This window comes from Aythya ferina (assembly GCF_964211825.1).
Source record: "Aythya ferina genome assembly, chromosome: 1".
Lineage (NCBI taxonomy): Eukaryota > Metazoa > Chordata > Aves > Anseriformes > Anatidae > Aythya > Aythya ferina.
In genome coordinates, this window is record NC_140296.1 from 197,373,881 (window position 1) to 197,401,456 (window position 27,576).

The 27,576-nt window shown below is 36.5% G+C and overlaps 1 protein-coding gene across 23 annotated transcripts in view; it reads right to left on the minus strand.

Moving 5' to 3' along the window:
- Positions 1 to 27,576, minus strand: part of PCLO (piccolo presynaptic cytomatrix protein) — a 371,480-nt gene that overhangs the window by 103,087 nt on the left and 240,817 nt on the right. For 22 of the 23 annotated variants that reach the window (XR_014697644.1, XR_014697645.1, XR_014697646.1 and 19 more), the window contains exon 10: positions 21,266 to 21,391. Coding sequence is in view for 17 of the 23 variants with exons in the window: in XM_084534908.1 (XP_084391034.1) it covers positions 21,266 to 21,391 (126 nt within the window). In the remaining 6 variants the exon portion in view is untranslated. Of the gene's footprint in view, positions 1 to 21,265; positions 21,392 to 27,576 lie in introns of those variants that run through there. The other variant, XR_014697649.1, reaches the window with a different exon arrangement.

Consider the following 27,576-nt stretch of genomic DNA (forward strand, 5'->3'; position numbering starts at 1 on the left):
AAAAATATTAGAAAGTCAACTTTAATTTTTATGCAGGTAGAGGTGGAAGATCAAAGCCATGCCAAGATATGGTAGTAATGTAGCTTCCTACCTTTATTTCTCATTTAAAAAGGAGGCTTCTTTTTGTTTTTCATATTTTCTACCATTTCATGGACATTTTTATTAGCCATAGCAATAATTTAGTATTTCAGAAGTTCAAGGGTATAAGACAGATCTTAAATCTGTCTTCTCAACAACAGGTATTGGTTTTGCTACAGGGAATAGTAATCTCTTCATAAAGATTAAGAAATTCTTGCTTTCTTATGAGGCAGAAAAATATTTTACCTTCTGAAAATTCTCTTTTGTCAGAAGTGTAGAATTCTAACCATTGGAATGATTTGTTTTAAACCAACATTTGCTAATCTTTTTGTAGAGGTTATTTTGATATTTGTACAAATTCCTGACATACAGTAGCACATCCTTAACTGTAGGACCACAGTATGTGGAACAGATTTGTAATCTGAACCAAAGATGAAAATACATAAGAGTATTATTATTTTTTTCATAACATTTTGAGCACATTTAAAACAATAAAGAAAGAGCATAAAGTATACATCTCTGCAGTAAAGAACTGTCATGCACAATGAAAAAAAAATCACCCTTTTGGTTTTACTTTGCTTTGGGCCTTTAGTCAACAAGACAATTTTGAGCTGTTTAAAACTAAGCATCTTGTTAGCTGTCTAGGAATTTTGAGTAACTAATGAATGAAGAAAAACAGGCTTCTTTCAGGATGGTTCATCTCAACTGACACCTATTTAGAATGAGATGAATCACATCCCTCAGGGTACTCTTCTTTCAGTTGTGGTTTGAAAAGGAGAACATCATACCAAGATTAGATTATTTATTTTTCAGACATCATAAAATAACTATACATTAGTTCCCCTCTTTGTCATTCAAAATCAGTAATCTATCCTAGAAACAAAAATGGCCTTTATTTTTTTATTTGTTTGTTTGTTTATTTTCAATTTAGCAAACTAGCAGCTATACCTTATCAACAATAAGAACAACCTGGTAGATATAGGGATGAAGAGGGTGGCCTTGGAGACTGGGTTGTAGTTTTGCTTCCACTGTAACCATTCAGATGAAGAAAGGCAAGATAACAAGCCTCTTTGTGCTTCAGTTTCATTCTGTGATAGAAAGTAGTGGTGGAAAGACAATGGCATTGTACACTAGCTTTGAAAATTGTCAGACACTATTAGTAGTGTTCCTGCATCAAGAATCTAGCTAATATTAAGAGTTATGGGAGATAGTACTTGTGAAGTGCTAAGGGATGGGTATTAATTCTTAAAGATTCATAACTCTATATATCCCTCATTCACAAAGGATTTTAGTGAATTTAAGATTTTTCAACTTTAAGAGATCTAGGTTACATATCTTCTAGACAAATAAGAGATGCTAAAATTTAGGATTTAGCAACAAATCATATTTTTAACAGTAGAGTTGAAAAATTGCAGTTGAAGAACTTGTTCTTTCAAGTTCCTTCAGTGATAAAATCAAGTATAAACTGCATTTTTCAGAACATTTATTGAGTGATATTAATGGTAGTCTAATATCACTTGGATTCACAGAGAAAGTAGGCTCCCTAGTGTCATGTTAAGGCTGTCCAAATCAGTGTTTCCAGTTCCCAAAACACCCTATCCTGGGAGCTCAAGCTGTACTCATTGTGTTGGCACATCCTGAAATAAGGACTATGAATTAGAAAAATCTGTCAGGTTTCTATCCATGACTTTGTTAATCCAGTCAGAGAGATCAGGCAGCACAACTTGATGATCTTTATAGCAACTGAACTATTCTGTTTAGTTAGTCAAATTTGGATGGAAATTTGTGAAGTGTCATATTTAAAAGTACATTGGAACTTGGAAATCTGCAACACAATCAGAGAAAGGGAATTAAGCCTCAGTAATAACTGCCATACATCTCACAGTCTAATCCTATTAACAAGAATGGTCCATGACACACAAGTGAAATTTCCCTTTAAGAAAAATAAATAAAAAATAACTAATGCTCCACCTTAGAAATCCTCTGCTATTTAAACATTTCCAATATACTTGTACCTGTCACATGAAGTTATTATTTTTTTCAAAATCTCTCTGCATGAATTTGATCTGCAGTACTTTATTGATAAAGCAGCATTATTCTCACAAATAGGTCCATTGTAATAAAAGTAAAATTCATGCACGAAGGAAGAAATAGCCTGGTGAAGAAAGGTTACACGATTAGGCCAATGGTTATGCCATTCCCTGTAGAGATCTATTCAAGATATTTCAGTGCACAATTACTTAAGCTACACTGCACATTCAAGATGTGATGTGGTTATCTGGCAACTATATACTCAATCAACTTATGTGGGTACTCACATAAGATTTTAAAAATGGGCACTATTGGTTTTACTGAAGCTTTTATATTATAATAAATTGTTGTTGTTGTTTTAATGTTATAATGATCTTTTGGAACTCAAGTCAAAGACTGATATTAGAAGAACTTGGTATGAGAAACGGTATTTAGGCAAAAATTTAAAAAGTAACATGTGAAGATGAAGTAATTAGCTCTCTGCAGGACAGGGGTAGGAGAGAATCTCCTCCAGAAAAGGAGTAAAATAATAAAAGAAACACTAGTATTTTTCTATTTGACTATTCATACTGGTAGGTTTCTCTACTGCTGACAAAGTCTCATTCAAATGTTGGATTTACATTATTCCCAGGAAAGATCTGGTGTACATTTTTGACATGTATATGAGTTTCTTCTCCATGGAAACTTTGCAAAAATAATTTCAATAGCAAATCCCATACAGCTGAAATTTCTTAGAAGGAACTTGTATGATAAATATGTTATTCTTCATATTCTTTTTTTTTTTCTTCCTTTTTTTTTTCCTGTTTCTAATAGAACTAGAAAAAGTATTATCATATTATCATGGGGAAGAAAAGAAAAAAAGCTTTAATTTTAATTGCTGACAGGAAGCTGATAATTGGGTGCATGTGGGGTAGGGGGAGGGGTGTGTGAATGACACTGAACTTTTGAACTCAAGCTGGAGCTTGCTACTTGCTAACTGCAACCAATATGGCCTGGTTTGAAATACTGAGAACACCTGGACAAAAGAAAAGTGACCCTTCCTGAGTCCTCTAGTTAACATGAGAATTGGCTTAGTAGACTGATCACACTATGTGGTCCTGCACTTTGGCTATTTTGATTGAGAAAACCAGGGGCTAGTGGATTTAGAAAGAAGAGAGGGTTCTGAAAATAAGTGCTCTCAAAAAAAGTAAGCATCTTTGGTAAGAAGAAGGGTGCCTGGAAAGAAGAAAGTGAAGATCCTGGATGGAGGAGAGATCTGGGAAGTATGGAAGGCCCTGGAGGTCCAGGAGGTGGATGGAGACTAGTGCCAGGGACGCCAACAGACTATGGCTGTGGATGCCTGAGGTAGGCACCTGCAAGCAGCAGCACAGCAACAGATTACATGATGACCTGCTGGATCTTCTCAGGCAGTAGGGACTAGAAGGGAAGTTGAGACTTGATTGAATGTGGTACTAATCCATGAGAGAGCAAACTTGAGAGAACTGGGCAAAGCCCTTACTCTGCCCTCGTTCTGTCTCAGACAGAGCCCTGTAACCACATCTTATACAGGTGGACATTCATTGTCCCACCTGTGACAAGCTAGAGGGCAACTAAAGAGAAAGTAGTCAGACCAATCAATTATGCATTCATTGCTTGCTGGCTTTAGCAATCTGGGGGTATTTATTTCTTTATTTTAAATCCATAAAGTTAAGGGCAACTTCATACTAGCTTTGGCATTCATGCTGGCTACTAGCAGCTTTTATTTCTTCTCATTATCTACACCAAAACAAATGTTCTCTTGTCAGCCGTTCCCTGCATGTTTATGTGTTTCTTGTGATCATCATTAACACACTGAATTAATTGAGTGTATACACATCAGGAAAACAAACAAAACAAGAGTATGGTAACATATAGTATCTTTAGGCCTAGAGGTATTATGAAATAATATTATAGGAATATAATTCACAGCCTTCTGGAGAAAGCAGGGGAGAAGCTGCTGTTACCTGGAGGATAAGAACAGACATCAGGAGGTTCTGCTTGTGGTTGACAACAAGTAAGTGGTAAAACAGTGCTGGTAGTTTAAGTACTCATTTTCAAGTCTTCTGAAGGCACTTTAGAGCTTTTCTCCTAAACTAACAAAGTATATTGAAGCTTCTTGTGCCAAAGGATGAGGAGTTGAGTGATGAATCTGTGGTTGGGTAAGGTCAGGAAAGGAGATGGAAGGATAAGCTTGCAGCCTGGATGGTGCTGAGAGAGCAGTGAGCAAGTGCCTGTCCTGCTGTTTCCACCACTGTGTAGCAAAAAACACTGCCTATACAGGTACCATCCTGTGCTGAAGCAACAGCAGTAACCGGCCTGTCTCTTTTGATGCTCTGGCAGTCTTAACCTAGCAACTACACAGCAACCTCCGGGCCCTTTTTTCTCCATACTTGTGTGTCTTAATTATGCATCAAATCTATGTATAGATGCCAAACTCTTATTGAATTCTCAGCACTGAGAATAAGATTTTAAAAACGGGCACTATTGGTTTTACTGAAGCTTTTATATTATAATAAATTGTTGTTGTTGTTTTAATATTATAATGATCTTTTGGAACTCAAGTCAACTCTCCCTTTAGCTTTGCTGGGTATTTCAATGGCCTGTTCTTGAAAAGCATGTCCCAAGTGAGATACTGTGTGTAATTTTTAAACTGACAAATGTGTTAAATTGACGCTTCAGCTTTGTAGGGTCAAGCTCAAATGTGTAGTATAGATGAACAAGGACAAATGAGCTTGATTATTTCACTACTTACTCCTTTAAGACTGCTTTCATTTCATCAAAGTTATTGTACAGGTTAAAATATTTTTCCCAGAGCTGAGATATTAAATTTATTGCTTTCAAACAATACAACAAAGCAAAATAACTGTGTGTCTCTTTATATCAAACCATTAAATATCCTTTCCCAGCAAAAGGAAGAAAAATAGATATTGTATTTAGATGAATAATAATGACATATTTACTTTCTTCTAAAGAAAAATTAGGCAAAAAAAACCTCTCCCCCAAACTGAACAATTATAACTGTAAAACATTATAAATCAGTTATGTAACAATAGATGTAAATAAGGTAAATATAAGCATGCAGTAAAAAAATGCCAGCTGAACCTAGAAATCCAACCACATTCTGAAAATAATAAAACAGGAAAGTGCAAGTGATACCACATACTTTAAAGATGAAAGAATTTGAGCAATTCTCCTTGGGTAAAAAGAATTCAAGAAATTGCTAAACTGTCTATCAACTTATCAGCATTTCAAAGGCTTCATCTTCACCAAAACTCATAATTATTTTCTCTAAAATTAATGATCCTTTTTTTTCCTTTTCCTTCATCCTTTTTTTTTTCTTTTTTTAACAGATGGTAATAAATATTGTCTTGAATATATATAACATTTTTAAAAGAAAATAGTATTTTAAAAAATCACTTTTCCCAGTTCCCAATAGCTCAAAGGTAATAGAAATACCAAGTGTATTTCTTCTTTGCCAATTGCCTAGAGACCTGAAGGACCACTCCTAAGTCTACTACTATAGCTACTCTATACTTATGTCTTCACCAGCACATGAAAAGAACTGAACCCATAATGTGTCCAGAAAAACTATAAATGCAAACTGCAGATGGAAACTTATTTCATTCACATATGCACCTCCTCAAAGCATGTGCTTTTACAAATTGAATTTAACCAAACTGAGCATAATTTTATTTATTATTTTATTATACTCACTTCCACTGAGTTCAGTGGCAGTTGAGAACTGGGCTTGATGTCCAAATTGTAATTCGATTCCTAATGTCACAGTCTAGCTGGGGATTATGCTTACCAGAAAGTCAGGCTCAAACAAACAGAAGGAGACACAGAATTGCACAACATATGATTTGTGGAGTACCCTTATGCTTGAAGTCTAAGGCCAGACTAGACATGAGTATGCAAGAAAAATCCCCATGGATTAATAAGCAGAAGATGTTGCACACTCACATAAGGTGTTCCTGTGTCATATTCTACATCATAGTCATATATAAAATCATATGTATGACTATATATGTGTCTGTGTGTGCATACAAACATTCATACCCACACATGCATATATACATATATATCAATATACACAGATACATGTGTTTAATCTACTGTTTCTGGGACATGCTAGATGGTTAGTCTGATCACAACCAGATACTACGTTTTTTTGATGTCTGCATGAATACCTGTTTTTCTTTCAGAAATACAGGTTTCCAAACTAACATCTTTTGCAGGAAAAACAGTAGTTTGCAGTATTGTTCACTATATCAGTCTTTGTGGTGGTATAGTCCAACTCCTTTAAGGTACTTTGTAAGTGTAAACATGCTGATATAAACCCCACTGGCTAAAACAATGCTTTGTCTACACAGTCTCGATTTATACTAAGAGATATATCTATGTTTAAGGAGCTTCAGCAGTAAACTTGTTTGAGGAGTACTCTAGAATAATCTGTCTCAATTTGACAAAAGAACTAGATAAATTTGACCTGCAAACACATCAGATCCCTGAGCAATTTAACTTCATGTGTGGTACTGCTGCTGAAAACAAAGAGATGTTCATAAATGTAAAACTAATAAATGCAGAAAATATTTCATACCTGTGGGGATAAACAGGCCTTTATAAATTCCTTGCAAAAGCGTTCCTGTGGAGTTTCATACGTTTGAAATTCGGGAGGCTGGGTGGCGCCATTAGGTGGCGCCAAATTTTTCCATATGTATGTGTTTATCTGCTAGTAGCTGTCAGGTGCTCTCTCAGAGTCTTGATTCAGAGGGAGGACCTCTGAAACGACACTGCTGCTTGTCGGCATGTATCACTATCCAGACAGGGAAGGGTGTGCTTTAGCTCCTATGTGTAAAGCTGTTTTTATCAAATCTACTATCCTGTTTGCATCGCATTCAACAAAGGTCACCATTGCACTTGAAGGTATTTCTAGTTCGTTCTTTGGAGTTTTGCTCTTTCCCAAACATTGAGAAGTTGTTGTTGTTGTTGTTATTTATTTTCTCTCTCTCTCTTTTTTTTTTTTCTTCTCATGATCTTTACAACTACTCAATCAGAAGAGAGCCCCTACTTTTCAATTAATCAGTCAGCTTCCAGTACATGAATTGCAGAGCTATTACTATCACTGAATTAGCTCAATACATCAAGGAACAGTACAGTGATCTGTGATTAAGAAGATGAAAAATCCTCTTTTCTTACTTTAGCATTGTCTAAAATTAAAACTTTCTGCTTCTCCATTAGCACCAGTCATGAAAGTCCTTTCAAGAATTTTGTTTCCTTTCACATTTGCTTTCATACACATCTCAGAACATCTCAATTCTTTCTGATCTCTTCAGATCCATTTGGAAAATATAATCAGTAAACATAATACAAAACTTTGTTTTGTTTAGATGGAAGTCAATGCTTATTTCCATTTAGCAGTCTCCGAACTGTGTATATGAGCAGCAAATGTATGAATAATATGGATTGATTCCACTTCACCCACAAAATGACAGAAGTAAATTAGCAAGCTCAGTGCTCACACACTGATGAACATTGCTTTGAATGACTCATTTCCTGTCACTGTGTCATCTCAAAGGTTAATTCAATGGGGTTCTGTACAGCACATGATGTAGTAATGAAGCAATAATCAAGCCTTCTATTCATTTAGATGACTGGTCAGAACCACTAAATGGCTCTGTCATTGCATTTGGGCAGATAAATGGTACTTGTCTACCTTTCCTGTGCAAATAGATTCTAATGAGGAACAGAAGAATGTAGAAGATTGCTTTTCACCACATTGCTTTCCACACATACCTAGAAATCCTTTGCTTTGGCACTAACCAGATCATCCCTTAACATCCTCTGTAGCCCTGCCTATTCTTCAGTGACTTGTGCCTGCCATTATGTAGATGACCTGCAGTCCAACATGGGACCATCCCAATTTACTATGTGTTTGTATTCTGGCCTGTCTCATATGAGCAGCAGATAAGCTTGTAAACCTGGGCCAAAGCACCACAATTCGGCACAGTGGTGCCATGACACAAAACAGCAGTTGTTAGGAGTCTTCTCCTGGCCCTGGTGAGAAGTGCTCAGAAGGAGGGGTGACCTTAGACCCCATGGTGCTTCTGGAATACCTAATCCTTATAGAGCAACAGGGCTAGTACTAAGACCAGTTCTGTTTGTCTGTGTATATATCATTGAAGCTTGGTCCAAACACAGTTCTTCATGAGTTTGGAGCAGTAAAGTGACACAAGTAAACATGTAAGAAGAATCCAGACCCCTTCTCTTTGACTGTAATTGCCAGTTTCTTTCTGTAGATATCTATGTCTGGATCTCCACTTTATTCCTGCTGGCCTTTTAGGAATAGATTTATGAGAACAACAAAACAGAAGATCTTTTACACTTCAAAGACTAAGGAACATCTATAGTACAAGCACTACTGCTACAAGATTCTACAGCTCTGTCTCTTCAGAAAAGCTACCTTCATCATCTTTAAAGCTGTATTAACTTTTTAACACTTCATACTTCTCAGCTATTAGCATATCCTTCTGGATTGGCAGCAATGGAAAAGTGCCCCTTACAGCTATAACTTACAGGTATGGACATAAAATTAGATAGGTAGTTGGATAAAACCCACTTTAGATCAAAGAACAGTATTATTAAATCAAATAATTTATATATTTCAGTGGGATTATTCAAGTACACATAGAACTGCAGATTCAGTATTTTTGTGCATTATTAGCGATCTTTATCATCAAAAATACAAAACATTTTCTCTGTATTTCCTTAATATTAGGAATCAGCCACTTTTTTTCACATCTTTTCCAGGTCAGATTGTATTACTCAAACTTCTCATGCCTAGCGATACCAATTTGCCTCCACACCGCATATATCACTTTATGCTAAACCAAACTTTAAGTTATGGTCAGATATCATGCTTTTAGTTCAGTATGTGGGAGAGAGTCATCTCCTCACTCCCCATATGAGAAAATCTACACCCTTCTCAGAGATTTCATTAACAGAAAGTTCTGCTGAAATGAGCATCACAGTCCTACAATTGTCTGGAATGATTTACAGTTTCACTGGAAATAATTTTAAAGAAATTTACTGTTTTGTCACTTGGTGTTTTAGGGAATAACAGGGACATGTGCAACAGTGCTAGAAAAAAAAAAAAGTACAAGATCAACAAGCAAGAAGTAACACACTGAGCTCCTGTGCATGTCAGTTAGGGGAGAAACTGTTCAGCACCTCTGACTTGTCCTTGCCACATTGTGATATCAATTCCTAGGAAAATGACAGTTAACAACTTATGAATGGTATTGACTTGAGATGTTGAAGAGGGAAATCACCAAATAGAAATGCCAAAGAGCGAAGACTGGACTATCACAGTTCTTGTTTTAATTGCATGTCATGTGGCAATACTGAATGAGAGAAGTCAATGTCACAGTAGTTAATTTTGGATGTCCTCAAAATTCATTATTTTTTCTCTACAATAAAGTTTTAATAAAGCTTTATTAAACGGTTAAGCTACTTAAAATTTAATTAAAAATTACAAATATATATTAAAGTGTGAAATATCTTCAATATTTACCCAATATCAAATTTAAATCTATAGATAATAGACTTCCACCTAGTTACCCTGTAAAGTATCCCCAGAATTAGTTCTATGAATCCCCTCCCATACACAGAATTGTTTTCAGACTATTTCTTTTGATTTATCTTATCTCACCTGAGAACTCAGTATTGTCACTGTAAAAAGTGTAAGGTGGGGGGGGGGTATGTGTGCTACATCTCTCATTGCCATTTGTTATGTTAATGTTGTACAAAGGAGAGAATAGTGAACAATCTTTTTTTTCACATAATCAGTGTTGTGAAACATGGCAGCCAAACTAAAAGTATAATAATGTTTTAAAAATATATATTATTGTATCAATACAAAACATTTCTACATTAATGCAAAAACAGATGGGAAATTTTGCAGTGGGACAACTTAAAAAAAGATTTCACAGTGGAATTTTTTTCATCTGTCAAATTCAGGGGACTACCTACTTACTGGGAATGACGTTAGGGCATACTTTATAGCTATAAATTATGAAGAGATGTGTCTTTGAGAAAGCTACAGCCATAATCAGCAAGAAAAATAACAGCTGTGTTTTATCTAAAACACCCTTCCAGTGAACATTTTAATGCATTTGTTCCCCTGTTCAGACTTAAACATTTCTAACATTATATGGCATTCTGTTTCAGGGGAATTATTAAACTCAGCCTACAACTGCGCAGTTTGATACAATTGGCAATGTAGTTCAGATCACCTATAATTCAGTAAGACATATCAGTTGGCAATGTTTTGTTTATTTTCATGCAAGAACCTTATTTACTGAAGGCAATGATGTTATGACATTTCATTTGGAAAGTAGACATGTAACTTGTTCATGTTTTTCCCCAGCACATAATTTTATGTACATGTTTTATCTGTCATGATGAGTGAAAGCAATGAAATAAACTGCAGGAAAATTTGCATGGATTTACTAGGAAATATGCAAGAATTTGGGCTTAAGCAACATTATTAGAATGCCTTAGAATCTTTTGTATATTCGTACTTTTAATGAAGACCACATTAGCTTTCAGACTTTAAAAATACATAAGCTATCCTTACATGGAGAAATGTATTCAAAAATGGCTAGACTTGAAATTAATATTGTTATAAATAATCAATAATGGATGTTAAATTCTGCACTAGGATTTTTAAATGGGGATTCAAAGACTTTCATGATATTTGCCAAGAACCTGACTGCCACATTTTCTTTTGTATCTGCACCTTAAATACCGAGTGCAACAGGAAGCTTTCTCACAGGAATAGGGGTTATCAGCAAGCTGACACTCAATAAAGAACATGTCACCATTTTACTATTTTGTTTTTATTATTTGTTTTAATTTATTTATATGTGTATTTTATTAAGACCAAAAGGGAATTCTACAGATTACGCTATTTCTAAAGCCTTCATAATAACCTCTAGCATGATCCAGATTTCATCTTTCTTTTCCCATTTTCTGTTATTGAATCACTTGATCATATGCATACATCACAATGAATTTAAAGAGGGTGCTCCTTCCCTGGGAAATTTACAGCTGAGGCTCTATTAAAATTTTATATCTTGGGTTGAACTGACCAGAGGGGATTTGGTAACACAGTAAAATTAAAAAAATATATGCATAAACAAAGAGGGGACTAATTTTAATTGAAAACTATAATTGAAGGTTATAAATTAAGGTTTTAAAAATCATTTTCAATGGAACAAAAATCAAGGCAAAGGAGTAGAACTTTACCAGAAAGTTCCTTAACTATCATGCTAAATAATAGGGTTAATGGGATGGAAAACAGACCATCTGCAAAATGGAAAGCAAGATCCAGTAGAAAATAAAATGGATCCAGTTGCCCATTTTAAATAGAATTTAATACTAAGCAGCTCCATTTCAAGCACAGCTCTCATTAGAAGCAGAGTATCTAAGCAGCTGAATATCAGCTGAGCTGAGAAAGGCCCAGAATCAAGGTTTCCTATTCCCTTGGCAGGCACTGAAATTTCCTTTTCCATAAAAGGAGCCAAATCATCTTGATTTGTATGTTATGACTAGGAAATATTCTTAAAATCTGCATGTTTCAAATACAATGTGAAACAGTCCACATACACCGTGTTCTCTTGGAGACCTAAGCAGAGCTTAGACCCAGTGAAATTAGTTGTTGCCCACATATGGCAAACACCAAGATCGTTAGTCTGAAATCTCTTTGTCTCAAGATTTTTTACCTTTTATATTCTAGTTTGTTTCTGCTCTTAGACCTAAGGAAAGAAAATGTCAGGACTTGCTGGCCTAAAAATACTCGCTCTACCATGTATCGTGTGTGAAATCCGATCTCCAATATCAAAAGCAATTGGCTATTACTACAAGATTATTACTTTCTTATTGAGTTGGATGTAATTCTGAAGCTCTATATTTTGTAATCACACTGTTAGTGTTATTACTGTAGCCCCACAACAACCAAAATGCAGAGACTAATTGCATTTTTCCAAAAATGATGAGATTTAAGTACCTGACAAAAACATTCTGAAAAGATACCTGGAACATATTAATGGATCTACAATATAATTTCTGAAATTTTCGACTGCAGCATAAAGCCCAGATATCTTAATAGAATTATGCTTGCTGCTGTATTTATAAATGTAGCTTCCTATTTTATTATTATTATTATTATTATTATTATTATTATTATTTTTAATTTCAGATCTAATGCATATTCCCATTACAAACCACTAGTTTGTAATAAACCAATAGTACAGATTTCAGTGAGTTCGGAATGAAATATTTTACAGTCTGCATAGGAAAATTGCAGAGTTTACTATTTTTCTGGGAAAAAAAAAGTATTCGGACATCTTTTTGCAACAAACATGATCGGAACAAGAAACTTCAAAATTGGAAATGGTTTGTTATCAGGTACTTTCACCAAGGTTTAAATGAAGTCCAGAAATCCTTTTTTACTATTTTCTAATATTTTTTAAACATTTTTGTTGTAATATGATAAGGCTGCCCACTGTTGTTTCCACTGTGTTATGACTGCCCAGTAAGTTTTCTATATTTTTTTTTTTTATATTTTGCTGTAGATTTTAGATTGATTTAAGAACATGAAAGTTCAGTCTATACAAGAATTAGTCATTCAATTACTTCCTTGATGCAAGTTATTATCTAATAGCTATATTCAGCGTTGATTTTTACTGCAGGGAAGTTAAATATAGAGCAATTGTAGATCTGGTTAGAGACTTTACAAACTCATCTGCTTTAGCTTATTAAAACAATATTACAGAATCACAGAATCGCAGAATTTCTAGGTTGGAAGAGACCTCAAGATCATCAAGTCCAACCTCTGACCTAATGCTAACAGTCCCCACTAAACCATATCGCTAAGTTCAACATCTAAACATCTTTTAAAGACCTCCAGGGATGGTGACTCCACCACTTCCCTGGGCAGCCTGTTCCAATGTCTAACAACCCTTTCGGTAAAGAAGTTCTTCCTAAGATCTAACCTATTCTAGGTATACAATATGTTTTCTTGCAAAATTCCAGTTGTATCAGTCTGATACTGTAAAATTAAACTAAAACTCCATAAACTAGATGACTTATATTGGGAGTCATGGAAAAATATTATTTTGCTAAGTGTGTTTCTACTGTCTCAAAAAGATTCAGTAAATCCTGTGGACAGTGATCAGGATTAGAAACTAGCACTCATAGATTTCCATGTCAAACATTCATACTACAAGGCTTCCTTCCTCCGCCTCCCCCCATACAGCAGTATGCCCTGCACAGGTGCTGAAACAATTCTTACTCTTTCTGTCTGATGACTCTTACTGTGTTTTCCGTCTTATATCTCAGCAAATGACCAAATGAAACTGTCACTACACCTGCCTTCCTACCTTATTAAGAACAGAATTGAGGGCATTGTCAGTGAGACTGCACATAAAACGCCTAAACCAGAGGGAAAAGGAGTTCTTCCTTGCTTCATTCGAACAATGTCTAAATGATGCACTTAGTTGAGGTATCCTTTTTACCAAAGTATCTTTTAAAATTGCCATTGACTTTATAAACAATTAATTTATAAAGTAATTTTCTTATAAGATGAATGCCCACAGCCACACCTAAGAACAACAACATTGCACATTAATTATTTGTTACTTATTTGCAAGAAGTACAAGGCAGAATGAGATACATCGTCAAGAGGAACACAACTTTGCAAATAAATCAGATGGTAGCTGGCTCTTTACTTGGACTGGCACACGCTTCGTTGGGTTAGAAACTGGCTGAATAGCTGGGCCCAAAGAGTCGTGGTAAATGGAGTCAAGTCCAGTTGGAGGCCAGTCAGTAGTGGCATTCCCCAGGGCTCGGTACTGGGGCCGGTCATCTTTAATATCTTTATCGATGATCTGGACGAGGGCATTGAGTGCACCCTCAGTAAGTTTGCAGATGACACCAAGCTATGCATGTGTGTCGATCTGCTTGAGGGTAGGAAGGCTCTGCAGGAGGATCTGGATAGGCTGCACCGATGGGCTGAGGTCAACTGCATGAAGTTCAACAAGGCCAAGTGCCGGGTCCTGCACCTGGGGCGCAATAACCCCAATCAGAGCTACAGGCTGGGAGAGGAATGGTTGGAGAGCTGCCAGGCAGAGAAGGACCTTGGAGTGATGGTGGATAGTCGGCTGAATATGAGCCAGCAGTGTGCTCAGGTGGCCAAGAAGGCCAACAGCATCCTGGCTTGCATAAGAAGCAGTGTGACCAGCAGGGCTAGGGAGGTGATCGTCCCCCTGTACTTGGCTCTGGTGAGGCCGCACCTCGAGTACTGTGTTCAGTTTTGGGCCCCTCGCTACAAGAAGGACATCGAGGTGCTTGAGCGGGTTCAGAGAAGGGTGACGAAGCTGGTGAGGGGCCTGGAGAAGAAGTCCTACGAGGAGCGGCTGAGGGAGCTGGGCTTGTTCAGCCTGGAGAAAAGGAGGCTCAGGGGCGACCTTATTGCTCTTTACAGATACCTTAAAGGAGGCTGTAGTGAGGTGGGGGTTGGTCTATTCTCCCACGTGCCTGGTGACAGGACGAGGGGGAATGGGCTAAAGTTGCGCCAGGGGAGTTTTAGGTTGGATGTTAGGAAGAACTTCTTTACTGAAAGGGTTGTTAGACATTGGAACAGGCTGCCCAGGGAAGTGGTGGAGTCACCATCCCTGGAAGTCTTCAAAAGACGTTTAGATGTAGAGCTTAGGGATATGGTTTAGTGGGGACTGTTAGCATTAGGTCAGAGGTTGGACTCGATGATCTTGAGGTCTCTTCCAACCTAGAAATTCTGCGATTCTATGATTCTGTGATTCTGTGATTCTGTGGGATTTGTTTAGACTAAGACCTTTCTTAAAAGCTTTAGGGAAAAGCTTTCAACCTACCTATGGCATTGCCCATTACTTGGTGCACACCTTCTTTGATAAAGTCAGTCACTGCTTGGACAAATAAATCTGAGCCTGTAGGGCAAATGAAAAGCAGAGAGCAAGCTGTCGTCTCTTCTAACCTCAGAGAATAAGCATGGACAACACAATACATCACTAACTAAAAGTTAATTCTCTGTTTCCTCCAGTGCAGTTATAAATTAAAACAGTCAAAAATGGGAGTGTAGGACAGGAGGACTGTTTCTGTTCATTTAAGACAATTCAAAGTTTTCTGAGAATTTTTCCTTCCCTTCTTGTGTTCCTTTTAATTTCTTCTCATCATCTTCCAACTTCAGCATGCTATCTACTTTCTGCCAGGAGTGTAATTATCAGAGGGACAAAAAGAGACCCCTGGTGAGACCAGACCTGGAGTATTGTTTCCAGTTCTGGGCTCCGCAGTACGAGAGGGACATAGAACTACTGGAGCAAGTCCAGAGGAGGTCTACTAAAATGATTAGAGTACTGGAGCACCCATTGTATTAAGACAGGGTGAAAGAACTGAGACTGTTTAGCCTGGAAAAGATAAGACTTGGGGGAGATCTCATAAATGTATATAAATATCTGAAGGGAGGGTGTCAAGAGGATGGAACCAGACTCTTTTAAGTTGTGCCGAGTGACAGGATGAGAGGCAATGGGCACAAACTGAAGCACAGGAAGTTCCAGCTGAACATGAGAGGGCACTTCTTTACTGTGAGGGTGCCTGAGCACTGGGACAGGTTGCCCAGAGTGGTTGTGCAGTCTCCTTCTCTGGAGATATTCAAAACCTGCCTGTATGCCATCCTGCACAACGTGCTTTGGATGATTCTGCTTGGCAGGGGAGTTGGAGTAGATGATCTTCAGAGGTACCTTCCAGCCTCAACTATTCTGTGATTCTGTGATTCTGGCTCTTCCCTAGCTTCATGGAGACTGGGAAGTCTCTTTTCAATGTGATGCACTTATCAATGTTTCTCATTTTAGCTAGCTAAAGAGCAAGTAGCACTCACTACAGTCTCTTAAAACTCATGAAGAATCTGCTTCCTCTCTTCCCACTGATGAATGACCAAGATCAGTCAGTGTTACACTTGAGATGATCTATAACTCAGGAGTAAGAGTGAAGTGTGGCAAAAGGAGTAGGGAAAGAACTTCCTGCTTCTGTTCTGGTTTTCCAACTGTTTAGGTGCCCATGGCCATTCCAGCCACACTCCATTTTCCAAGCAACATCCCAAGCACGATATGACAATTGTGACAATGCGTGTTGGGATGTTCATGCGTGAATCCATGATATGACAAGAGAGTTTTGATAAGGTGGATATCCGTTATATGTGTTATTTTCTTTCTTTCTTCTCATTTCACTAACTGTTTAACAATCCAGTTGCATATCTTTCTGTTCTTCCAGGAGGACTTAAACCGTGTTTCCAATACCAGTAAATAATATGCTTTAAAGTAAGCCTTATGCAAGGCATTAAAAAACGGCAAACAAACAAAAAATTGGAAAGATATGATTGAAAAATTATTATCTGAAAACACATGAAGGGAACATCCCTGAGGCATGTATTAGATGAAACTGCTTCTGGAAGTTGGCTAATGGGCACTTTTAACTGTGGGGGTAAGAAAGCTACTTGTATTTAAGGATGTTTTTGCCCAGAACCCAGAAAATACTTTTCAGATTAAACAGTGATGCTACCATTCCTATAGCCTCTATACAACATTTCTTATGCCCAGAGACATCTTCATTATAATAGATAATCAAAGGACAGTTAATCATCTCCCTCAGTTAGCCATCTCCTCTCTAGTCTGTTCATTAGCCTTATTGGCATTCCCCTGAGAGGAAGCACTGTAGGTAGCATAAATACTTGAGATATTTTCCAGTTTATATGGTCTATGTGAGCAATGCAGACTGCATACAGTGCGCTTGTGCAAAAGGGATTGTACGTGTACTGTAAACCTATTGGTTGTCTTTCAGCTTTTGCCTCCTGGCTCCCCTAGACTCAAAGTTGCTACATAAGGGTCTTGTATTTCTGCATCTCTCATATTTCAGTCATATTTCTGAGTGGTCAACTGATTCTTGTAGGTTTTTTAGTAGTAGTAGTTGTTGTAGTAGTTGTAGTAGTGGTAGTATTAGTAGTAGATTTCTACCTAACAACAGTTTCTCTCTCTACCATCCTCTATATGTCCTTACATCTTTATCACAAATTTCTTTTTGACTAACTTGTCTGTCCAGGAAGTAATGAAGAGCTGTGGTAATGGCACTTGGATCTACATAGGGCCCTGGGTGTTTATTCTCTGACTTCAAGGAAACCTATCTGTATGCATTCTTGTAATGTGATGCCTGAAGCTATGGGATGCTTGACGTGGATGGAGTCTGCCCCATGGAGGAGAGCTGTAAAGCATTCTGGTCACGGCAGACTTCTAATAGGGTTTTCTGGATCTGCCTCCTTCTTTAGAGGACTGAGACTGAGATGTTTGGCTGCTCTCTGAAGTCCATGGAATTAATCCAAATAGCTCTTTGTTCCTTTCTCTTTCCTCTTTCTGTCTGGGGGAAAAAATAATCCCCAGCAGTCTAGATGTGTCTCTTTTCTGCCAGTCACAGCATGTTGTTTTGGTATATACTGTTCATCTCATACGTCAGTCCTGGTGTGGAAAGCCATATGGGAGCAAGCTATGCCTGCTTTTCCCCATACTGGCTTAATAATTTGGAGGGACTTTGATGCTGTGGCCATGGCTTCCCATTACAGTCCAGGAGAAGGCTCTTCTTTTTTTTCTCTGAGGTGTGATTCTAATGGTTTTGGCCTCGTATTAGTCCATTAGACACACAGAGACAGTTGTGCAGCAAAGGTCTTACAAAAGGAAATTGTGACATTTGAGTATGTAAGAATACATGAGTCTTTCTGTAGAAGAAGGAAAACGAGCATGAATAGAGATAATAAATAAATAGAGATAAGTTTTATGGAGAGACTTCAGCTTTATTTCCTGAAGGCATCTTAAAGTTCAGAGATTGCACAGATTTCTGAAGTTGAGAGAGAGCTCTGATACTTATGTTAAAGACCAAGCCATTCAAAATACAGTCTGGAGGGAAACTGGCCGTGTGGCCTGGGAAACTTCCAGCACAATTGAAGGCAACCAGCCCATTTGAAAAACTAATCAGCTTCATCTTAGTAGTTAAATCCAAGTCTAGAAGGTATTAGTTACACTTAAGAACTCATCATCAGTATTCAGACTGTGATGGCGATGACATAGTATGTATTTGGGCCTACCCTTGGTACCTGTCATCAGGCTGCTGGTTGCTCTCCTTAGAGGATTCACATGGTGTTTTGAAATGTAATATTTCTTTTATCCTAATGAGATCTTATTAATTAAGATCAAAACAAGTGACAAAAGATATGGACTGAGAGCCAGAACACTATTAACTGCCACAAAACTCTTAAATGGCAGTGCATTTTCTTTCTTCAGACCTTCGCAACTGCTTAAGTTGGTGACATTATCTTTCATTGTCTGTACACACATCAGGAAGTCTTTATTATGATATTATTGGACCAGCTTCAAGATTGAGAAGTCTAAAATATCCCTGTATATTGAATGTTTTTATTGAATTATGAAATGCAGAATTCAATTAAACTGAATTCTCAATAATTGCATGATGAGAGTTTTTGTCTTAACGATATATGATTTTCCTATTTTTATGTTTGAGAAAATATTATTTGAAGGAGCCATATATTTTTAAAATGAATATGGAGCCATTATGCGTCTGATTAAAAAAATCTGATCAGTATCATTGTTGCTGTTGACTGCGGAGACGGGAAAGGCAGTAAGTTCAACACAAATCAAGTTCACCATTAGCTTTCAGACCATGCAGGTCCCCAAGAATCGCGAGGAGACCAGAAAGACAAGGATTCTCCTCTTTACCTTGGTGATTATTAGCTGACTTAAGCATTGAAATGCATTATGCCTCATTGGTTGAAAACCTGGAACAAAGACACCCATGGTTCACCACTTCTCAGGCTCTCCAGTCAGCATGTCAAAATGATCCAATGAGAGTATTGAATGCTGAGGACATCCAGCAAATTTGCAACAGTCAGTAACACACATTAATATTTTATTTCTGTTCTTTACTCTAGTTTCTTTTATTACTGAAAAATGCTGGCAGTATGAAATTCTGTTTCCTGAGTATATACCAGGTGGAATATAACCAAACTGTTTCTGTCAACACGAGAGGGAGCTCAGACCCATCTATCAAATTGACACAGTCCCTGCACTTGATGAGCTCAGTGGAATGAGTCTTCCACCTCCAGTTTTTGTAATGCCAATGAGTGATGAATCAGAGGTTTTTTTGACATCTGAAAGCAACTCAAGGTGAGAGAACCAAGAAGATTGTTATTTGCCAGTCAGAACTATAAATAAACTTTTCAGCATTAACAGACTCCTCCAAAGCTATTTAAATAGGCTAAAATTATTTGGATTTCTATTCCCTAAGGAAAGGAATGCTATCTATATTTTAAAGTGTGTAATTTCTGCATAGATGCAGTCACACAGACAGTGGGTAGGATTTTGCCTTCCTTCATAACCACAGTAAATCTATCCTTGTTCTTTACTCTACTGGCAGTATTTTTCAGACCCAGTGTTTTCTGTTTTAAGAATTAGAAGAATTAATTAAGTTGATGGGATTTTTTTTTTTCCAGTGAATCATGTTCTTGGAAAAGCTAATGAGTCACGATATTAACTTGTAATGACATTATTATATGTTTAGTTGATAACTAGGTATATTCACTAATTTGAAGTCACACAGCATTTCAGCAGAAAAAAAGTGACTCATGATTACTATACAAATTACTAATATGAAACAATTGTCATTTACAGATAACAACACACAAAGTTTTATGTATGTGGTGTGAGAGACAGCAATTACCCAGGAAGGCTACATTCTATTTTCAGACTCAATATCAGCAATATTAATAACATTAGCAGTTTGGTTGGATTTGCACAAATCAATATGAGAATGATTGAAGACCTCAGTGGATTTTTAGCACTTCTGAAGTGTAGAGATTAGATGTGCACCAGTCATATTTCTACTAAAACAAACAAAATATCCCAAAGTAAAGAAGATAAATATTCTTTCTTGATTCATGATAGCCACCTAAAATGACATAAAAAGTAAACCATATATAAAGGTGAGATTTAAGAGGTAAATGACAACCAGATTTGAAGTGTTTGTCTTCTGTGCTACATTAATGGTACTTTCTGCAAAAAGCCTTATTTCTCTTATCTAACATATCAATAGCAAACCATATTCTGGGACTCTGTGTGGTCAAATTCCACACATTAAGTGTAGTGATTTTGATAGTTGCTCCAAATTTATGCCAACATATTCTACAATGCCAACATAAGTCTACAGTTCTTTTATAAAGTTCAGATAAGAAGCAATACTGATCATATATGATGGAAGAATAAAACAAAATATGTATATATTATTGTTCTATTCATCTTTCTATAAAACATGAATAAAGCTTCAAAATTCATCATGGGAACAGAAAAAAAAAACCACAAGCTGATATGTTTGGATTTCTCCCATAGTTATTGTAAAACCAGGATGCACTGCTAAAAATACAGCCATATGGTAAGCAAACAAGTTTTTTAAACCTCAGTTCCCAGAAGATCTCCTGACAAAAGAAACCAAAATGGTAGAGATAATTCTAAGCGTTAACCTCTCATCCTCTTTCTTGAAATGCCCAGTCTCAAGGAAATACTGAATAGCTACATCCTCCTTGTTACCTGCATGGTACTTCTACCACTTTGCTGAGAAAAGGCACGATTTAGCACAACTGTGAAAGACCTACTGTTTTCTATGGAGGGAGCCAAAGATCTTCGAAATAGCACATGTCCACAATATACATGGTACAGTTGGACTCTCATCACGTCTTACCCCCAGTGCAGACAGCATGCCGTCACAGAATACTGTTCACCATGGAAGTTTCCTCTGGATATAGTCAAGGACCTATAAGGACCTAAAAGGACCTAGATAAGTCCTTTTCTGCTTTAAGAGGGGCTCTAAGATACCCCTCTGCCCTTGCACAAGATTGTATCTGTTGTGTGAGGGAGAATGCACATGTATAAATAATTCTACTGCATTCACAATTCTGCCTTGCTTCCACTTTTTGATAGTGCATTTATCTTACCTTCTATCAGCTTCCCTGTCTGCTCTGCATTGCCCCCAGGCAAGATCTTGGCAATGTAAGCTCCAGTTTCCCCACTGCTTCCTGGAATTTCTTTTCCACCTACGACTCGGATACCCAGTCCATTGCCTGTGATCAAAAGAAAGAAAATTTTAAACAGAGATGAAACAAAAATTCACTGGAAAGAAAGCAAGAAAGAGAACAAATCATCAATGGATACTGAAGGATGTCATCAATAACTTTTGGCTGTGGCTGGAAGATTAAGGTCCCATCTGTTACATTCCCTAAGACTAAACTTTGGGTAGGACCATTCAATTTACTTTCAGTGTAGGAAAACATTTTCTTGAGTAAATCACACAAACAACTCATCCACTGAAAATTGCATTAAAGCCAATCCTACCTTCTTTTGACAACCCTACTATACTGCAAAATGACAATTTGCATGGTAAATCTACATCAAGCAAACCTTAATTTGCAGTATTAATTAAATTGCAGTAAATTGCTAGAAATTCATGTGAAATGTGGATTCAAAGGATAGTTTTATCATATGTCTAAAACATGCATACAATTTAGCTGAAAAATTATAGTAGATGAGCTTTTAGAATCAGACAGAGTGATGAATAGATTGTTGAGGTCCCTCTGCAAAGCATGCACATTTATATCAACCTGTATTTGTCAGACACTAGTATTTTTCTTAAATATTTTCTTTTAATTGTCATTTTTTTACGTCAAAGGATGTACAAATTATGATAATGGAAAATAGCCTACAATCACTTTGTAGTAAAGCAGCATCAAATCTAACATTTTTTCTCCCTTCTTTAAGAATCACAAAGATGAAAACATTATAATAAGTTTGATTTTCTTAGTTGGAGATAAGCAAATCACTAACCTTCCCTTTATACATGTACAAGAACAAATAGGAGTGAAAACAAAATCCTTTAGAACAGTCACATAAAGGTAATCTTATCCATTGTCAGTTTTCCATGTTATCATGCTATTTTATAAAATACTTCCCATACAAGAAAAATAAATTTCTTCTTTGAAGGAAAAGAAAATTTTACAAGAGATGATTCACACTTTGATCAGGGAATGTAAAGGTTTTCTTCCCACCTTAATTGTAATGGTTAAAAAATATTTTTTCAAATTATTAAATTATTAAGATAAATCTGCTTAGTTATTACACTAATCAGATATAGGAAGCTCACTACACAATCTCTTTGCAAAGCTTTATCTTTTTAGATTAATGTTTTCCTGAGAATGCTATTAGTGTTTCCATAACTTAGCTTTGAGTTGGTTTTAGACGTCAGCTAGCCACACTGAGTTCCAGGCTAAAAAGCTTTCTACTAGTTTTTCTATCCAAGATTATTTAAGTTTATGTCCTTTGTACCTAGGTTTTCCTCACAACTGCATATTAAACATTTTCCAAATAACCATTTTATTTTATTTTGGATCCCATACAGCACAGTATAAAGATAAGAAAGTGATGTCAAAGCACTTGCAAGACAAGGAGGTGATCCAGGACAACCAGCATGGCTTCACCAAGGTCAAATCATGCCTGACCAATCTTCTGTCCTTCTATGATGGAGTGAGTGACTGTATCAGTTGAAAAAGGAAGACTTACTGATGTCATCTACCTGGATTTCTGTAAGGCCTTTGACATGTTCCCACATGACATCCTGATCTCCAAATTGGAGACAGATTTGATGGGTAGACCATTCAGTGGGTAATGAATTAGCTGTAAGGTCACACCTGGAGAGTGGTGGTCAATAGCTTCATGTCCAGGAAGAAGCTGGTGATGAGTGGTATCCCTCAGGGGTCTGTCCTGGTAGTACTGTTTACTACCTTTGTCAATGAGATAGACAAAGGAATCGAGTGCACCCTCAGCAGGTTTTCAGATCACACCAAACTGAGTGGTGCAGTCAATAAAACAGAAGGAAGGGATGCCGTCCAAAGGGACATGGACAAGGAAGAAAAGTGGGCCTGTGTGAACCTAATGAGGTTCAAGTCTAAGTGCAATGTGCTGCACTTGGGTCAGAACAATCCCAAACATAAGTATACCCTGAGAGAAAAACTCACTGAGAGCAGATCTGTAGAGGAGGACTTATGAGTTCTAGTGGGCGAAAATTTTGACATGAGCTAGCAGTGTGTGCTTGAAGCCCAGAAGGCCAACTGCACCCTGGGCTGCATCAAAAGAGGAGTGGTGAGCAGGTGGGAGGAGTTGATAGTTCCCCTTTGCTCTGCTGTTGTGAGATCTCACTTGGAGTCCTGCATCCAGGTGTGGGGCCCATAGCACAAGAAAGATGTGGGTTTGTTAAAGCAGGTCCAGAGAAGGACCATGAGGTTGATCAGAGGACCAGAGTAACTCTCCTATGAAGAAAAGCTGAGATAGCAGGGGCTGGTCAGATTGGAGAAAAGGCTCAGGGGGTGACCCTGTTTCAGCTTTTCAATATGTAAAGGGGGGGCTTATAAAAAAGATGGGGAGCAACTTTTTGCTGAAGCAGAAAATGACTGGAAAAGGGGGAATGACTTTAAACTAAAAGAGGAGAGATTTGGATTAGGAGGAGGGTGAGGCAGTGGAGCAGGTTCCCCAGAAAAGCTGTGAATGCCTCATACCTGGAAGTGTTCAAGGACAGGTTGGATGGGGCTTTGGGCAGCCTGATCTATTAGGTGGCATCCCTGCCCATGGCAGGGGGGTTGGAAGTAGATGATCTTTGAGGTCTCTTCCAACCTGAGCCATTCTGTAATGAGGAGTACAGCAGAATCCTATGACAGTTGGGAATAGTCTGATGATAGCATGAAATTTGTGAATAAATTCATTGGAATTTTTGCTAAAAATTTTAGCCATAGTGGCCTCTCACTGCATTTGTCATCTCTTTGGAGTTTGAAGACCTGAGCAACATCTTTAAAAGAGCTATCTTCTTGTAAGCTTTTTATTCTGTGAATGTTTAGTAATGCAAATGTAGCATAAAAGAATATAGATCTTTTTCTGCCTCTTTTTCTGCCTCTGGACATGACAGTCATCTCCATCTTTGAACAGCAATTTAAGAATTGGAAAAATATAAGTATTTGAGTTTGAGGGGAGGGGCCTCTAAAGTAAAACTGTTAAGTTGCCTATATAATCAGCACAAAACAACACCATCAAAATACCAATGCTAATTACAGGCATAGGGAATATAATTAAATTTCAGGTACAAGACACATCCATCGTGTTAGTTAATATTCCTTTAATTATAAACTTGGCATGGATGATAATCAATAAACATTGATGTTTGGCTGGTTTTGAATGTAAATTATTTGATATACAGTAAAGATACTGTGTTTTGAACAGTAGCTATATTGGCACTCTGGGACTGTGCTAATGGAGAATTCTAAGGTTATTTTTCTTTAGGAGAGGAAAGTAATTTTTCAGTGTAATTGGAACAAACTTATTTTAAATTAGATATATTATTTCACTGAAAACTTGAAATTTAGCACCAGTAAAATTTATTTTTTCCTGACATGACATGGAAAGCAAACCCATCATACTACATATTTTGTAAAATGTCTTTTACAAAAAAAAAAAAAAAAAAAAAAAAAAAAAAAGATAACCATCTCATTGCATAAAGTAGCCAATAAAAGCATAAAAGCATGAAAGCATGCAAGTATCAGTCCATCCTTGGGCCACTGAAATTCATACTGACTGCTCTGCTGCTCTGCACACTTATCAGAGAACTTCTGATCAAACACTATTGTAAGATTCAATAATATGTTCCAGGGCTGATGCTCATAGCTGCAAAGTACTAAATGCAGTTAATCTAAACTAAACAAATTCTTAGTGCACAACACAAAAACTCATACACAGGTAACTTACTTTTAATCTACACAACCAATGTATGGACTTTTCATCAGTAGGAATAGACTCAGTAACATTGGGGAATAAATCTAAAGGTTCACAGTTTTCTTATGACACAGTACATCAGTTTCTGTCTATGATATCTTAATGGCCAATGGGTGGTTTGTCATATAAATGGGTGTACATGACACCCGGTTTCACAGATAAGTCTATGGATATCTGTGCTAGATTACTGAAAACCATGGTTGACATTGTTTCTGATTTTGCAAATCTAAGTTGTTTTACCATACTGCTACTAAGAAAATAATTTTTTGTTGATGTAATATTTAAAGGTTTTTATTCCTATAGAACTTGAAAAGTCTTGTGATTTTAAATTTGCAGCTTTTAGAGTCAAATATATGACTGATGTATTAAGTAGGAGCATGCTTGCTAAGGAACAACTGTATGTGTGTGTATGTGTGTCAGTTTGCAAATAACAAAAATGTTGCTGGGCAATTTGGAGGAATTCAAATTAGTGGACTTTTTTTTCACTAAATTAAAAAATTCTGTTTTGTTATTATGATGTTGCAGAAATGCCACTAGAAGAAATAGTTTAAATGATAAAAATGTTAATTTCTGGGCAATCAGAATAAATGAATTACTTTTTGCACAATGTGTTTTAATTGTTGGGTTCTGAATGACAAAGAAGTATTGCTTGGATGTTGCTGTAGTGTCTAGTGTGAAGATGAGATTTCAGACCTGTTTATGGATACTGCATCTACTGAAAATGTTAAGTTTACTGTTTCTGTTTACAATGACATTACCCAATTTATCACACAGAATGCTTAATTCTTAATGCTTAAAAATATCATCAGTCATGGTTTCTCCTTTCTCCTTGTTCTTTTGTTTGTTTGCTTGCTTGTTTTGTTTTTTAGTCTTTGAGTCTTAATTTGAGTCTCTCTCACTATTTTGATATATCCAGACATAATCTTTCAGTTTTAACTTTTCATAGCTAATGTAGCTTTTTATCTTTTTTTTTAGAAAATTTACTGTCTTCTTCTTTATATGACATAGGATTTGTTTACTGTCAGAAATCAGATCATTGTGCTATGAATGAGAGGGCATCTTTCAGAACTCTATTGATTTATATGGAAAATATCTTCAAGAATATATCTCTTCATATAGAATTTTACATATTTAAGATCCAATCTTTTTTTAGGATTTTTCAAAGTTAGAAGACCACTAATTAACTACAACTATTTTTACTGATATCCCAAGACTGTGATCCTACCTTCCTGTATAGTCTTTACTGAAGCCTTAAGATGAGGTTAACAAGGCATATCATGCTACTACATTTATTTTATATTTTGATAAACAAATATTCTTACTAAATTGTTAAAATTAATTTATGATCCACTGACTTGTATAGCTGAAAATATGAAGGTAGGAGCTTTAATGAAGACTGCGAATGCCTAGTAGATGAAGAGTTGCTTTTGAAAGCACGCCGTACTTAGAGAAAAATACTAATCAATTTGAATCACCTAGATTTTTTTTCCCCAATTAACCCACTTTGTGACTTTCAAAACAACATTTCACATGTCATTTCATATCCGTCCAAACATCACAAATTATTTAAGTGATGCATATCCACATGTATATATTTGAATAGTGACCAACAACCTGGCACTAATAAACCCTGTCACCAGTGACCTGGCAAGCAACATTGCAGAAGTATTTTAAAAATACCTCATTCTCTTTTACCTTATCTCCACCATCCCCTAATTTGTGCAAAATCTGACTTACTTATTCTAAATTTGTGTAGCTCAGTGTTCTCAGAACACCATGAAATCGTAGCACCTGGTATATTTTGTTGTTCCACAGTAGCAACATAGTGGAAAGATTAGAAACATCACTCAGTTTATTTACTAATAATAAATAATTTATTTATTATTATTTATTATTAATATAATATATTATAATTATTTATATTATATTTATATAATAATAAAAATAATTTATTTTGCTGTAGTATGCTGACCATAACCTAAGTTCTGCAATTACAATTCGTCTTGTTTTCTTCATTATGGAGATAATACAGATCAGATTGCTGCCAATCTGTTGCTGCTGCTCTGTTCACAGGGAAATTCATGAAATCTTATCATCTTTCTACTACTTAGTTGAGCTCAGTCATTAGACTATAAAGAGCCAAGATTTACTGGAACTGTTTCAGCATCTAGGTTTGACTTTCAAAACAAATGTCAATAACTCCCTATATAAATTACAAGTTTTTTTTTTTAAAAAAAAGACAGAGAATTAATGAGTAACTTGGAGCACACCAGGCATTTGTTGTTTGTTCCTGTCTTTACGCAAAAATGAAAATAAAGTTTGAAAGGATAATTTTCCATTATAAAAGTAAACAGGATTCCAGCACCAAATGCAGGGCCTGATATTGCTTAATTATTAAGTCCCATATAGAAGCAACAACTGCACCCCTGGCTGAGAA